The 13,224-nt window shown below is 42.9% G+C and overlaps 2 protein-coding genes across 2 annotated transcripts in view; one reads left to right on the forward strand and one right to left on the reverse strand.

Moving 5' to 3' along the window:
• On the reverse strand, nucleotides 1-7,506 carry SDF2 (stromal cell derived factor 2). The gene is made up of 3 exons (XM_006768022.2): nucleotides 7,155-7,506; nucleotides 3,749-3,945; nucleotides 1-673 (listed from the first exon to the last, which is right to left on the reverse strand). Exons 1-3 carry the CDS (start codon nucleotides 7,381-7,383, stop codon nucleotides 386-388), a joined length of 714 nt encoding a protein of 237 aa, XP_006768085.1. The 5' UTR covers nucleotides 7,384-7,506; the 3' UTR covers nucleotides 1-385.
• A 109-nt stretch (nucleotides 7,507-7,615) lies between these two features.
• Nucleotides 7,616-13,224, forward strand: part of SUPT6H (SPT6 homolog, histone chaperone) — a 38,868-nt gene continuing 33,259 nt past the window's right edge. The window contains exon 1 of the mRNA XM_006768023.2: nucleotides 7,616-7,732. The gene's annotated coding sequence lies outside the window, so the exon portion shown is untranslated. The remainder of the gene's footprint in view (nucleotides 7,733-13,224) is intronic.

The following is a 13,224-nucleotide window of genomic DNA, read 5'->3' on the forward strand; positions in this document are numbered from 1 at the left end:
TAACAATGAAATTCTTTTTTATCATTTTGGAGAAAGCAAGCAGGGGAAAAGTCACACACATTAATAATCCATGATGCCACGTTTTTGAAAAGTAAAAATTTCCCAACTAGGAAATTTCTGTTTCTGTTTCATCAGTAGGAATTAAAAGCACCTGCTCCTTCACAAACAAGTCTTGTACTCAAAAAGAACAGATCCAAGTCTGAGAGAACAACCATTTCAAATGTAAAAGGCGAAGCCTCCAAACAGAGTCAGTTTTCTGCCGACCATCTTCATCTCAGTGGTGACATGGCCAATGCCCAGGAAACCCGTGGCAGGGATCCCACGGTGAAGCAGCAGCAGGTGTCTATGAACACTGTGTGGTGAAAGTGGCTCACAGCCTCCAGACTCAGAGCTCCGCATGGTGGGCTTCTGCCTTCAACAACTCACTGGGTTTCATGAAGATGCCTTCCATGGCTTTCCAGTAGTTGTTCAGGCTTGCCTGAGCCATGCCATGCACCTCTTTTTGCCCACTGATGGGTCGACCATATTGTTCTCCTGTGACAGACAGCAGAACCTCGGTGGAAGAATGCTTGAACCGCACCTCACCATCCCTCACCCAGTAGGGCCCCGAACAGAGCACTGTCCAGTCGTCCAGATAATCACCTTCACCTTCCTCACCAAAAGCACTCACTTCCTAGAAGACACAGATGGTAGGAACATTAGCATGGCTGGTACATATAGGCTTGTAAAGGGGAGTTAGGCAATGGGAAGAAAAATAAGGCTACCCAAAAGTAAAAAATGAGAGGCTTTCCAGGGTTGTTTAGAAGTAAGTAAATAATTTAAACTGTGGAAAAAAGATAAGAAGACACAAGGATACAAAAGCAATTGCCGTAAGATTATGATCCAAACACTAATTTTGCAATAACTCTTTATTTTGCCTTATAGCCTTATATTTTCTATTATAGTCTTAAAATACTTTATAGCTCTTGTTATTTGACTTGAAATATTCCTGCCTTATCCCCTTAACTAGATTTTGAATGACCTGGTGAGAAACAAGCTGGAGACAAGCAGACCCTGAATGTCAGCTCTATCCCTTCCTATGCAATTCCTCTTCTATAAAATGATAACAATATCACCTTACAGAATAATTATAATAATTAAATAAGAAATATTGAGCAAATTATAGCATATTCTATCTTCCACTCCTCTTCTAATCCCATTCCCCTTAGAGCCAAATAGTTTTTATCACAATAAAAAAGTTACTGATTAATTCAGAAATATATAATTTAAATATACACTAATAGCTATATAATGTAAAATGATAAAAAGCAGTCAGACTAAGAGTAAAGCAAAGGGAACTCGCCGAAACCGGTTTGGCTCAATGGATAGAGCGTCGGCCTGCGGACTGAAAGGTCCCGGGTTCGATTCTGGTCAAGGGCATGTACTTGGGTTGCGGGCACATCTTCAGTAGGAGATGTGCAGGAGGCAGCTGGTCGATGTTTCTCTCTCATCAATGTTTCTAACTCTCTATCTCTCTCCCTTCTTCTCTGTAAAAAAATATAGAAGCTAAAAAATACCCCAGAAACCAGCTTTCAGTGAGCTGGGATCTCAGCTGGAGTCAGAGCTGGAGTTATACATTGTTTCTATAATAGAACCGAAACAAACCAGATACCTACTTTCAGCAGAGGAGGCCTAAAAGCTGGAGCCTCAGAGCTTTAGAAAATGATATAAAAAAAAAAAAAAAAAAAAAAAAGCAAAGGGAACTGCACAAAATTAACAGTTCTACTACTATGTATGTATACTAGAAGTGAATGAGTAGGTGAATGGATGGCAGTGGAGCCAGATAACTCACTGTTATAGAGTGTGAATTTACCAATAAGCAAAGGGAGGAGACTAGAATGATCTATGCGGTAATGGATTAGAGTTGGAGACGTGATTAAGAACGCATGTCTAACTTAATATACATACATATCAACACCCGTAAGTTCATACTGATAAAAAAAAAAGATTAAATAAAAAGAGCCGAAATCGGTTTGGCTTAGTGGATGGAGCGTCGGCCTGCGGACTGAGGGGTCCCGGGTTCGATTCCGGTTAAGGGCATGTACCTGTGTTGCGGGCACATCCAGTGGGAGATGTGCAGGAGGCGGCTGGTCGATGTTTCTCTCTCATCAATGTTTCTAATTCTCTATCTCTCTCCCTTCCTCTCTGTAAAAAATCAATAAAATATATTTAAAAAAAAAAAAGATTAAATAAAAAGAGACAAATCTCCCATACAGAATTCCAAATAAACCATGTAACTACTCCATCCTGAAGGAGCACAGCACAGGTGCGCTCCTTCCAGGGAGCAAGCCCGTGCCTTTCCCCTCCCCTTCATCATTCCCCCAGGCATGTTACCTTTACCTTTCTCTCTCCTAAGCTCCAAAGGCCCTTCTCTTGCCTCTGAAACTTGTTTCCTCAGCCCATTTCTTCTATAGCTCATTTCTTCTACCTCTGTGACTTTCTAAGTAAGCTTTCTCTTATAGTTTGAAAAAAAAAAGGGAGAGCATAACTTCCCATTCTTAAGTGTGGGCTGTGCAAAGACTTCTTTCTAGAGTACAGTATGGACAGGAAGAAAATGAAAAGAGTAATTTTACAGAAGAAACCTGACAAACACAAATTCAACCAGGTAATCAGTATCAACAGTCATAAATCATGTAGATAGTATATATCCTTGTTATGATGTGATGAAATGGCACTTGACCTCTGTGATCTTTCTCCCCAACATCTTTATAAATCCAGTCTAATCATAAGAAAAACATCAAACAAATTCCTATTAAGGAGCACCCTATAATATACCTAACCAGCACTCCTCAAAACTGTCAAAGTAATCAAAAACAAGAAGACTCTGAGATCTATCACAGCCAAGAGGAGCTTAAGGAGGCGTGACAACTAAATGTAATGTGGTGTCCTGGATGGATCCTGGAACAGAGAAAGGATAGCAGTAAAACTAAGAAAATTGGAATAACCTATGGACTTTGGTTGATAGCTATGTAACAATATTATCAATTCACTGTAGCAAATCTATCATACTAACTGTAAGATGTTACTAGAGAAAACTATGTACAGAGTACAGAGTGGGAGTAGGAAGCAGTCATTAAGGGGCCCCACATCCCCCCCAAAGCTCACGGCTTAAAAAAATGGCATAATACCTAATTCATTTTCTTAACGTGGTCAGTCAGCATCATTACAATAATAATTTTTATTGCAAGTTTGGAAACCATTAGGTTTCTTTATTGTAGGATTTATCAAAATAACTTTATAATATTCTAACATATACCTATTCTGTCCTTCTTCCTCATTTGGTCTAGATGTAAAGTCTCCATTTTTACCAGAAACAATTTCTTTCACATGTATGAGACAAAGCCAGTTCTCCAGGTTTGCACAAAAGAGAACATCTGCCCGGCTGATGTGCTCAGTGGTTGAGCATCAACCCATGAACCAGGATCCTGGTCATGGTTTGATTTCTGGTCAGGGCGCATGCCCAGGTTGCAGGATCTATCCCCAGTAGGGGGCGTGCAGGAAGCAGCTGATCAATGATTATTATCACTGATGTTTCTCTCTCTTTCTCTCTCTCTCTCCCTCCCTCTCTCTGAAACCAACAAAAAACCATATTTTTAAAAAAGAGAGAACATCTACTACACCTGGAAAAGAAAGGACTAAGAACAAAGATATCAAACAACTCAACTGAGTAAAGTACAAAACAGCAATGACCCATAGGATGCCACCTCACCTGGTTTCCAGAAAGAGGTGAGGTGAAGTGGTGACTATGGAGGTTTCGGCCAGTGTTGACATGTGTCAGCCGAATGGGCTGGCCACATTTGATGGGTGTTCCTCTCTCACAAACTGTGGAGGTCTTCCCCCGTATCCTCCAGTAACTATTGCTGTCATCCACAGAGGTCACACCTGTCACTGACTGCTGCCCACTACCTGCAATCAAAAACAAAAAAAAGAACAAAGAAAAAAAGAAAAGAGGTAAGTTTAACTGGACCCCTCTCTTTCCTAGGGGTTATTAGATCAAATTTAAAAGTAATAACATGGCTCTGGTCGTTGTTGCTAAATGGTTAGAGCGTTGGCCCACAGACCGAAGAGCCCGAGTTCAATTCCTGGTCAAGTGTATGTACCTGAGTTGTGGGTTAGATCCCTGACCCCAGTCAGGAAGCAACGAGTCTCAATATGTCTCTCTCACATCAATGTTTCTCTCTCTCTCCTCCCCCCTTCTCTTCCACTCTCTCTTTTTTTAAAAAAAAAAAGGAAAAATATCCTTCAGGAGGATTAACAACAACAAAGTAATAAAGCAGACACAAAGCAGGTGTTCACTGAATGGTTGTTAGGATTAAGACATCCCAACAATGAAAACTCAGTTCCTTTCCAAGTCTAACTGGTCAAGCAGGTTTTGAGAATCATGAAAGAACTCCTTATTTCTTAGCTATTAGCATCATCAGTCATCCAAGATAGAAACCTAAAGTCACCTTAAATGGCTCTCCCCTCACTAGTTCACTAATTTTTTCTCTTTTTGTCTGTTTTTGTTTTCTTATAACTTGCTGACTGAGCACCATATCTCCTATATCGAGAATAATAGGCACACAATAGGAGCTCATTAATTTATACCAGTGATGGCGAACCTATGAACTCATTTTTTTTGGCTGATTTTTCTTCGTTAAATGGCATTTAAATATATAAAATAAATATCAAAAATATAAGTCTTTGTTTTACTATGGTTGCAAATATCAAAAAATTTCTATATGTGACATGGCACCAGAATTAAGTTAGGAATTTTCAAAATGCTGACACGCTGAGCTCAAAAGGTTCGCCATCATTGATCTATACTGAATGAAACCACAAGTAATTGCTGAAATATAAATTGAACACAAATTAAGCATTTTCATTTAATAGAATAAAAAAACTCTCAAAACAGTGTCCTCTCCAATTCCAGTGAGTGCTTTAGTTTAAATTCTTTACAAGGGTAAATTTTGAATAAAGATATCAAAGGAAAAGAATTGAAGAGCAAGTATTACTATGCAAAAGAGCTAGAACAGAGGGTCATGGTCAAAGAGTGAGCTCTTGGAGTTTAAAACTTCAGAGATACAGAACTTAGTGTAATTTTTCTACATGTATGTCTCTCCCACAATTGACTAGTGCTGGCCTGGAGTAGTTGAAAGCAGGCTACGAACCTAGAGACAGATTTGGATCAAACTCTTGTCTCTGCCTTTCATTAGCTGCAAGGCTTTGAGCATGCCATTTATTTCTGAGTCTGTTTCCTCATCTGTAAAATGAGGATAACAATAATTTCTACCTTGTAGGAATGTTATAAGCTAAAAGAGTATGTATGTAATGTATGTACCTGGCGCATAGCTCACCAGAATGAAACTGGTATTACCATTAAGAAGCCTTAGCCCTAACCGGTTTGGCTCAGTGGATAGAGCGTCAGCCTGCGGACTGAAGGGTCCCAGGTTCGATTCCGGTCAAGGGCATGTACCTGGGTTGCGGGCGCATCCCCAGTGGGGGGTGTGCAGGAGGCAGCTGATCGATGTTTCTCTCTCATCGATGTTTCTAACTCTCTATCCCTCTCCCTTCCTCTCTGTAAAAAATCAATAAAATATATATTTTTAAAAGATGCCTTAGAACAATGAGGTATCACTTCACACCTGTCGGAATGGCTATCATCAATAAATCAACAAACAACAAGTGCTGGTGAGGATGTAGAGAAAAGGGATCACTAGTGCACTGTTGGTGGGAATGCAAATTGGTGCAGCCTCTATAGAAAACAGTATGGAGTTTCCTCAAAAAAATTAAAAATGGAACTGCCTTTGATCCAACAATCCCACTTCTGGGTATATAGCCTAAGAATCACAAAACAATCAGAAAGAATCAATGCATCACCTATGTTCATAGCAGTATTATTTACAATAGCCAAGATCTGCAAACAGCACAAGTGCCTATTAGTAGATGAGTGGATAAAAAAGCTGTGGTGCCTACTCGGTGTGGCTCAGCAGCTGAGGGTGGACCCATGAAATTTGATTCCTGGTCAGGGCACATGATCGAGCTGCACGCCCCCTACTGGGGATGTGCCCGCAACCAAGGTACATGCCCTTGACCAGAATTGAACCTGGGACCCTTCAGTCCGCAGGCCGAGGCTCTATCCACTGAGCCAAACCGGTCAGGGCTCATCATTGATGTTTCTATCCCTTTCTTCCTAGCCCTTCCTCTCTCTAATATATATATATATATGTATACGTATATATACATCTATATATCTACATATATATGTATATATCTATATATCTATATCGATCTGCGTATATTTCTGTATATCTATATATCTCTATCTCTATATCTATATCTATCTCCGTAGCCGGTTTGGCTCAGTGGATAGAGCGTCAGCCTGTGGACTGAAGGGTCCCAGGTTCGATTCCAGTCAAGGGCATGAACCTTGGTTGTGGGCACATCCTAGGAGAGGGTGTGCAGGAGGCAGCTGATCGATGTTTCTCTCTCATCATTGATTTTTTTTCTCTCTCCCTTCCTCTCTGAAATCAATAAAATATATTTAAAAATATATGTATACATATATATATACACACACACATGCTTTTCTTCTCAAGATGTGGTTGGTACATTTGCACAATGGAATACTATACAGCTACAAAAAAGAAGGAATTCTCACCATTTGCGACAGCATGGGCGGACCTGGAGATTACTATGCTAAGCAAAATAAGCCAGTCAGAGAAAGATGAATACCAGGTGACCTCACTAATGTGGAACCTAACTAACCAACAAAATGGAATCAGAGGCATGGATACAAGGAACAGACGGACAAATGTCAGAAGGGAGGGATGGGGGGACTGGATAAAGGAAGGTAAAGGAATTAGCATAGCCCATGAACAGTGTGGGGATGGGGCTGGGTGGAGGTGGGCAAAGGAGGGGAAAATGGGGGACACCGACAAGTGTCAACAATAAAAGTTTTAAATTAAAAAAAAAAAATGCCTTAGGACAACTCAATTCTCCCTGCCTCTAGGCCTCAAGAACCTCCCAGGGCTCCCCTAACCTTCCCAGACCACACCCCTAAGACTTTCTCCAGGCCCCGCCCCCTCCGGAGCCCACCAAGCCTTCCTAGCCCACCCGAACCCGGGGGGCAGTACCTGACCCGTAGCGCACGTCGTGTGAGTGCAGCCGCACGTTGTGGCGCGTATTGAGTAGCTTTACCACAGAACCGCAGGTAACCACAGCCAGATTGGACGCTCCTACCGCGCTCCACAAGCCCCCGAACAGCAGCAGCGAAACCACAGCCATCCTAGCGGTGCTACAGAGTCCCCAACCCCTGAAGTAACTTGGCCCCGCCCCGGAACCGGAAGCTGCAAGCGGAACCATAGAGAGGAGGAAATAAAGAAGTCCTAGTTTGGTCTTTATGGTTCCTTTGGCCAGAGCGGCCCGGGGAACCGGCTAGGCCTGGTTGCCTCCTATAGGCTCGCTCAGTTCTGAAAGCGGCCTTCCTGAACCGGGACTAACCCCGAGGAGTCGGGTGGGAGAAGAGAGCAAGAGGCGGCCCGCCCACTCCCAGTGACAGGGAGCCGGAAGTGACGTAGCACGTTGACGCAGCAGCGGCGGCGGCGGCCGAGGGTCCGGGCGGTGGGTCCTTACTACCTTTTCCCAGTCTCGGTTTGACGACTCCATTTTCCTCGGTGGGGGCCTGGCGCGACGGAGAAGCGGCGGACTTCAGGTGCGTGAAGTTCGGGCTGGAAAGCGTGCTCCTCGAAGGGGGCAGGTAGGGAACCAGGCTCTTAGGGCCTGGTCCCGCAAGGAAGGAGGTGTTGGGGAGTCGTATGCAGGAAGAACGGGGCCCCCGGCCTTCCCAGCTCTAAGAGGGAGAAGGAGGAGGAAAGCGGGGTAGTGGCTCAGAGCCTCAAGGCTTTTCCAACCCTGTGCCACCCAGAACCCGTGAATTGGGCTGCTTGTGGGATCAACAGGCTTCCTCGGATCCCGTCCTTCTGTCGTAGCTTCTGAAAACTGGGCCACGCGAAAGGATTGGAAATGGAGTGGATCTGCGGCTTCTGAGTCAGGATCAGTTGGTTGAAGTGTTTGTTCTGAGAATGTGATAACTGTGGACCTTTCAGCAGCTCGACCATTAGGCCTAGAGAGTTATGCCCAATGCCATCTCTTTCCGTAGTGCTGAATAGTAGAGTTAGAATTTGCTGTAAATGGCTACCTGCATCCACAAATGCCTACCACAAACATCAGAATGGGCTATAAAGTTAAGACTTTATTTTCTTGCCCTAGCTGGTTTGGCTCAGTGGATAGAGCGTTGGCCTTCTTGTCAAGGGCACATGCCCAGGTTGTGGGCTCGACCCCCAGAGTGGGGCATGCAGGAGGCAGCCGATCACTGATTCTCTCTCATCATTGATGTCTCTCTCTCTCTCTCCCCCTCTCTCTCTCTTCCTTCCTCTCTGAAATCAATAAAAATACATCTTTTAAAAATTAAAAAAAAACCCACTTTATTTTCTTGCAGTTTCTGCCTTTCTCTCCAGGCACTTCCTTGAACTAGCTGAAGTAGTTCATTTCCCTTAGTTGTTGCAAGAACTGATACTTAATTTTCTTTAAAGGGAGGCCTAAGTTCTCTGAAAGTATGTCCATGGGAATTCACTGTAATATCAGAAATAATAAGGGAGTAGTAAGTTACACCACTGCTATTAATAGACATGGAGAGTATAAACAAATTGGGATTTGATTAATTTCTTGGAGTGGGGGGCTTAGTTCCACTGTTTATCTGAAAGTTACCAGTTTTTAAGTCTTCATTATATTGATTACAAAAGTAGGATTGCTTCCCCATCAGCTCTGAATTTAGAACCCTTTTCCATAACTTGGGTCTCTTCAGCCGATACAAGCCCATTCTTATTCAATTGGTTCACCTGGCTGCTAGATTCTAATAGCATAGAATTATTCCTCCCTAAGTTTAAACCTCATCAGGAGATATATCACATCAGGAACTGGTGCAGACTAGTGAGGCTCAGTAACATTTATAGTTCTCCCTCAGTAGACATTGACAAGTAAAGAAGCCTACCCAGTGTTGTGGGAACATACGGTCTTTGGAGGCAAATAAATTTGCTCTTGCTCCCATGTTCTTGGTCTCCATAATAACACCATAGTCAGAATCCTGCGTGTATGGTCCTTAGATTTTTCCTCTCTGTTATTCCCAATAAAATCAATTACCAAATCCTACCTCTCTATAAAAACCTGTTCCCATCAACATACAAATTATGTTCTTTCTGGTATTTCTCTTATCCACTTCCAACTACTATCCTACTTTTTTTATTTCCCTTCATAGCCAGATTTCTCCCTGTGTCAACTTTCTCGGCTTTCATTCAGTTTTCACCCTATACCAGTTTGGTTTCTCTTCTGACCACTCCATTGAAATTGTTTTTATCAAGGTCACAGTAAATATCCCAAACCTAACATAACAAAAGAAAATTTTGTTTTTCCTGTCATTCCACACCTGGTCTTCCCTATATCACCAAAGTAGTAGTATTGTCATCCACATGGTTACCAAGGCCAGAACTCTTGAGAATCATCTTGGATCCTTCTCCCTTACTACCCCATCCCCAAGTCTTTTAGTAAATCCTGTCACTTCTACCTACAAAATATGTTTCATGTTTGTCTTCTATTCTTTATCTTCACTGCTAACACCCTGTTACAAGCCACCATCATCTTTTGCCTGGACTACTACAAGAGTATCTTCAGTTTTCCTTGTTTCCACTCAGATCCCCTTGTGGTCTGTTTTCCATATTGCAGGGTCAAGTCAGATCATGTCATTTCTCTGTTTAAAATGTTCTGGTGACTCTCCATGCCTTCCTAGCCCCACTTGAGGCCTGTCCCTCTCACATTTTGCGGCCTTCACCATTCTCTGGTCACACTGGCTTTAGGACATCGTCTACCATATGCCAAGTTCTTCCCTCTCTTTTCTACCAGGAGCCTCTTCCCCTGTCTTTGCATATCACATCCTACCCATTCTTGAATCCACCTGGACAAGGACCCAGGAAATCACATTTGCATCCTTCCCAGAGGAAAACCACGCATTTCAGTTTAATTTCCACGTTTCAGTAGGGTTATAATTGCTGTTTGGACACAAATACTGGCCCATAGAATTGGAAACTAATATTCCTACTGTATAAAGTTTTTAGTCACAGAGTAAGTGAATGCTGCATGGACATGCTCCCAGGAACAAACTGGAATTACAACTAAAATACAGAAAAACTTCCTGAATAATCAGTGGAAAACTCTCAGGAGAGAACCCTGATACCCGAGGACCAAAAGTGGAGACCACATAGAGACTGGTAGGAAGGGCGGAGGCGCAAAAGGGCTGGCCCAGTGCCCACTGATAGCCAAGGAAGTCTAGCTCCTCTATTCTTACAGTCTTTATTTAAAGTCACTTCCTCAAAACCAGGTTAAAGTCTTCTATTACAGGCTCCCATGGTACTTCGTAATAATTCTTTAAAGACTTTCTGCTTTGATTTTTTTTTAAATTTATTGATTTGAGAGAGAGAGAAAAGAAGAGGAGGGAGGGAGAGATAGACATTGGTTTGTTGTTTCACTCATCTATGCACTCACTGGTTGACTCTTTATTGTATGTGGATCAAACCAGCAACCTTGTTGTATCGGGACAACACTCTAACCAACTGAGCAACTTTGGCCAGGGCAAAAGACCTCTACTTCTAGATTAGGAGTCACCAAACTAAATCTCTTGGGGCAATTTAGATTATTCCTATTCATTACAAGTTGTCTGTGTCTGCTTTTGTGCTAGAGCAGTAGGTTTGGCCCTCTGTAATTTGCCAGTCCCTGTGCTGGAGGAGAAACTACAGTACCATGTGTGGTTCCCAGCTGTGGTACAAGGCTCAGTAGCTGTTACTCCCTCCTTGTGTTGCAGGGATTCTGAATCTGGTTACATATTTCCGTTGTTTCTGCTCCTCTTTTGCCTTTTCCTTGTTCTCCAAGGAAACCTGGAATGAAAGGGGATAACTAATATTTTTTAATCACTTATTATGTTAACCATTATTAACAATAGTGCTTTTTGTACCCTGGCATTGAAAAGATTCTGAATTTCTGTTTTGTTTTATTAATCCACACCTGAGGATATTTTTCCATTGATTTTTAGAGAGAGTGGCAGGGTGGGGAAGAGAGAGAGAAAGAAGCATCGATGTGAGAGAGACATCGATTGGTTGCCTCCTGCGCACACTCCAACCAGGACTGGGGATCAAGCCTGAAACCGAGACATATGCCCTTGACTGAAATCGAACACGGGACCCTTCAGTCCTCAGGCTAACACTCTATCCACTGAACCAAACCAGCCAGGGCATAATTCTTATAAAGATGGTCTGTGTACATGTTAAAATGGTTATAGGTAGGAATAACCTTTTCTGTATTTTAACATCTTGATTTGGTATAATTAGGATATTTCATAACAGAGTTCTGAGTCCCAAACTTAAAAGAACTTTGTCTTACATGGACTCTGAATACTGTTATTTATTAAACTTTTACATTTTGGGATTCCAAATTGGATAGTCATTCATGAACATCTTTGGACTTGTCCTAGGCCCTCACTCATAAAATACAGAATGTCTTGTCTTGGCCAGTGTGGCTAAGTGGGTTGGAGTGTCTTCCCATACACCAAAAGGTTGCAGGTTTGACTCACAGTGAGGGCACATACCTAGGTTGTGGGTTCAATCCCCAGTCGGGGCCCGAATGGAAGGCAACCAATCAATGTTCCTCTAACACATAAGCATTTCTCCTTCCCTCTCTCCCCTCCCCCCTTCCTCTCTCTCTAAAATCAGTAAACAAAAATACAGAAAGTCTTATAGTTGAAACTCCACACTGGACTTCTAGGGCTATTCCCCAGACCAAACCTCAGCCTTTGCTCGTGTTGCCTTTTTCCAGGCTTTATTAACTCCTCTCAACTCAGGCTTCACCTTTTCTGAGGAATTTCCTGACCTCCCTCTTCATGTTACTCTCATAATCTTGGTATGTAACTATCATGTAACATGTATTATGTTTTGTCATAACTTTATAAGTGTTTTGAGATAGGTTGTGAACTCCAGGGTAAAAGGCATATTTTACTGATTTTTATATATCCAAATCCCAGCACAGAGTTTGACCCTGAAAATAAAAAGATAAATGTTAATTGAAGCTGCCAGTGGAGGGAATTAACAGACATCTCTTCTTGCTCGGGTCTCCTTTTAATTGCCTTCTACATCATCTTGTTCAAAGGGAGGGACTGCTGAGGGCCTCCCCTGTGGCAATCTGATCCCAGCTCCATTCCTCTTCCAGAGAATGTCATGGTAACCGCCAGCCTCTCCCTTTGAGTCCCATCTTCTGCAGCTGTGCTTCTGTCTGAAGAAACCTCCCTTCACCACCCCACTCCCCTTGTAGACCTGTTTCAGTAGCAAATTTAACTTACAATCTGAATATGGGGAAAATTCAAGAGCATAGTACTAAATACAAAATACAAACTATATTAGGCTCATCTAAGGTATATAGTAATTTTTGTTCTGGAATAGTTGCCATTTCAGCCTGCAATGCTGCTGCGGCACCCTCTGCACATCTTAGTTCCTGCAAGTTGCAGCAAGTCAGGGTTGCGTCTGGCACACATCTTTTAACTGGAAGTCTTGGCAGTGAGCTAGATTGGAGGCATTCCCCAGCTATAGCACAGTATGTGCTTTATTGCTAACGTAGGGAATGAGAGGAAAGCTGCATGCAGCACACAGTACCAGCTCCCCCGCCCCCCCACACACACCCCCCTCCAGGACAGAGGAAAGCTGTTGTTTTCATCAGGTAGGCTATCTGTTTCTCTCTGTTGAGTAGGCTGTAGGGCATCTGGTCTGCAGTAGCTAGCATTTAATGTGAAGACGTGGTGCTTTTCAAGATTAAATTTGTGTGTCTGATAGCCTAATTAAAGCATACTATGGTGGGGGCTGCTGTACCCAAATCTTATTTTGAAGGCCTCAGTTCAAGGCTAAGGGGAAGCAGTGTTAAAATTAAAATTAGAGCCAAAACCGGTTTGGCTCAGTGGATAGAGCGTCGGCCTGCGGACGGGGGTCCCGGGTTCGATTCCGGTCGGGGGCATGTGGCTGGGTTGCGGGCACATCCCCAGTGGGGGATGTGCAGGGGGCAGCTGGTCGATGTTTCTCTCTCATCGATGTTTCTGACTCTCTGTCTCTCTCCCTT

Source organism: Myotis davidii, unplaced genomic scaffold (assembly GCF_000327345.1).
Source record: "Myotis davidii unplaced genomic scaffold, ASM32734v1 scaffold363, whole genome shotgun sequence".
Taxonomy (NCBI): domain Eukaryota; kingdom Metazoa; phylum Chordata; class Mammalia; order Chiroptera; family Vespertilionidae; genus Myotis; species Myotis davidii.

Excerpts from the sequence above, each read along its gene's own strand:
- SDF2 (XM_006768022.2), bottom strand. The coding sequence starts at position 7,383 with ATGGTTCCGCTTGCAGCTTCCGGTTCCGGGGCGGGGCCAAGTTACTTC. Across the intron at positions 3,946-7,154 it reads CGACGTGCGCTACGGGTCAG|GTAGTGGGCAGCAGTCAGTG; the intron begins GTACTGCCCCCC and ends TTTTGATTGCAG. Across the intron at positions 674-3,748 it reads CACCTCTTTCTGGAAACCAG|GAAGTGAGTGCTTTTGGTGA; the intron begins GTGAGGTGGCAT and ends TGTGTCTTCTAG.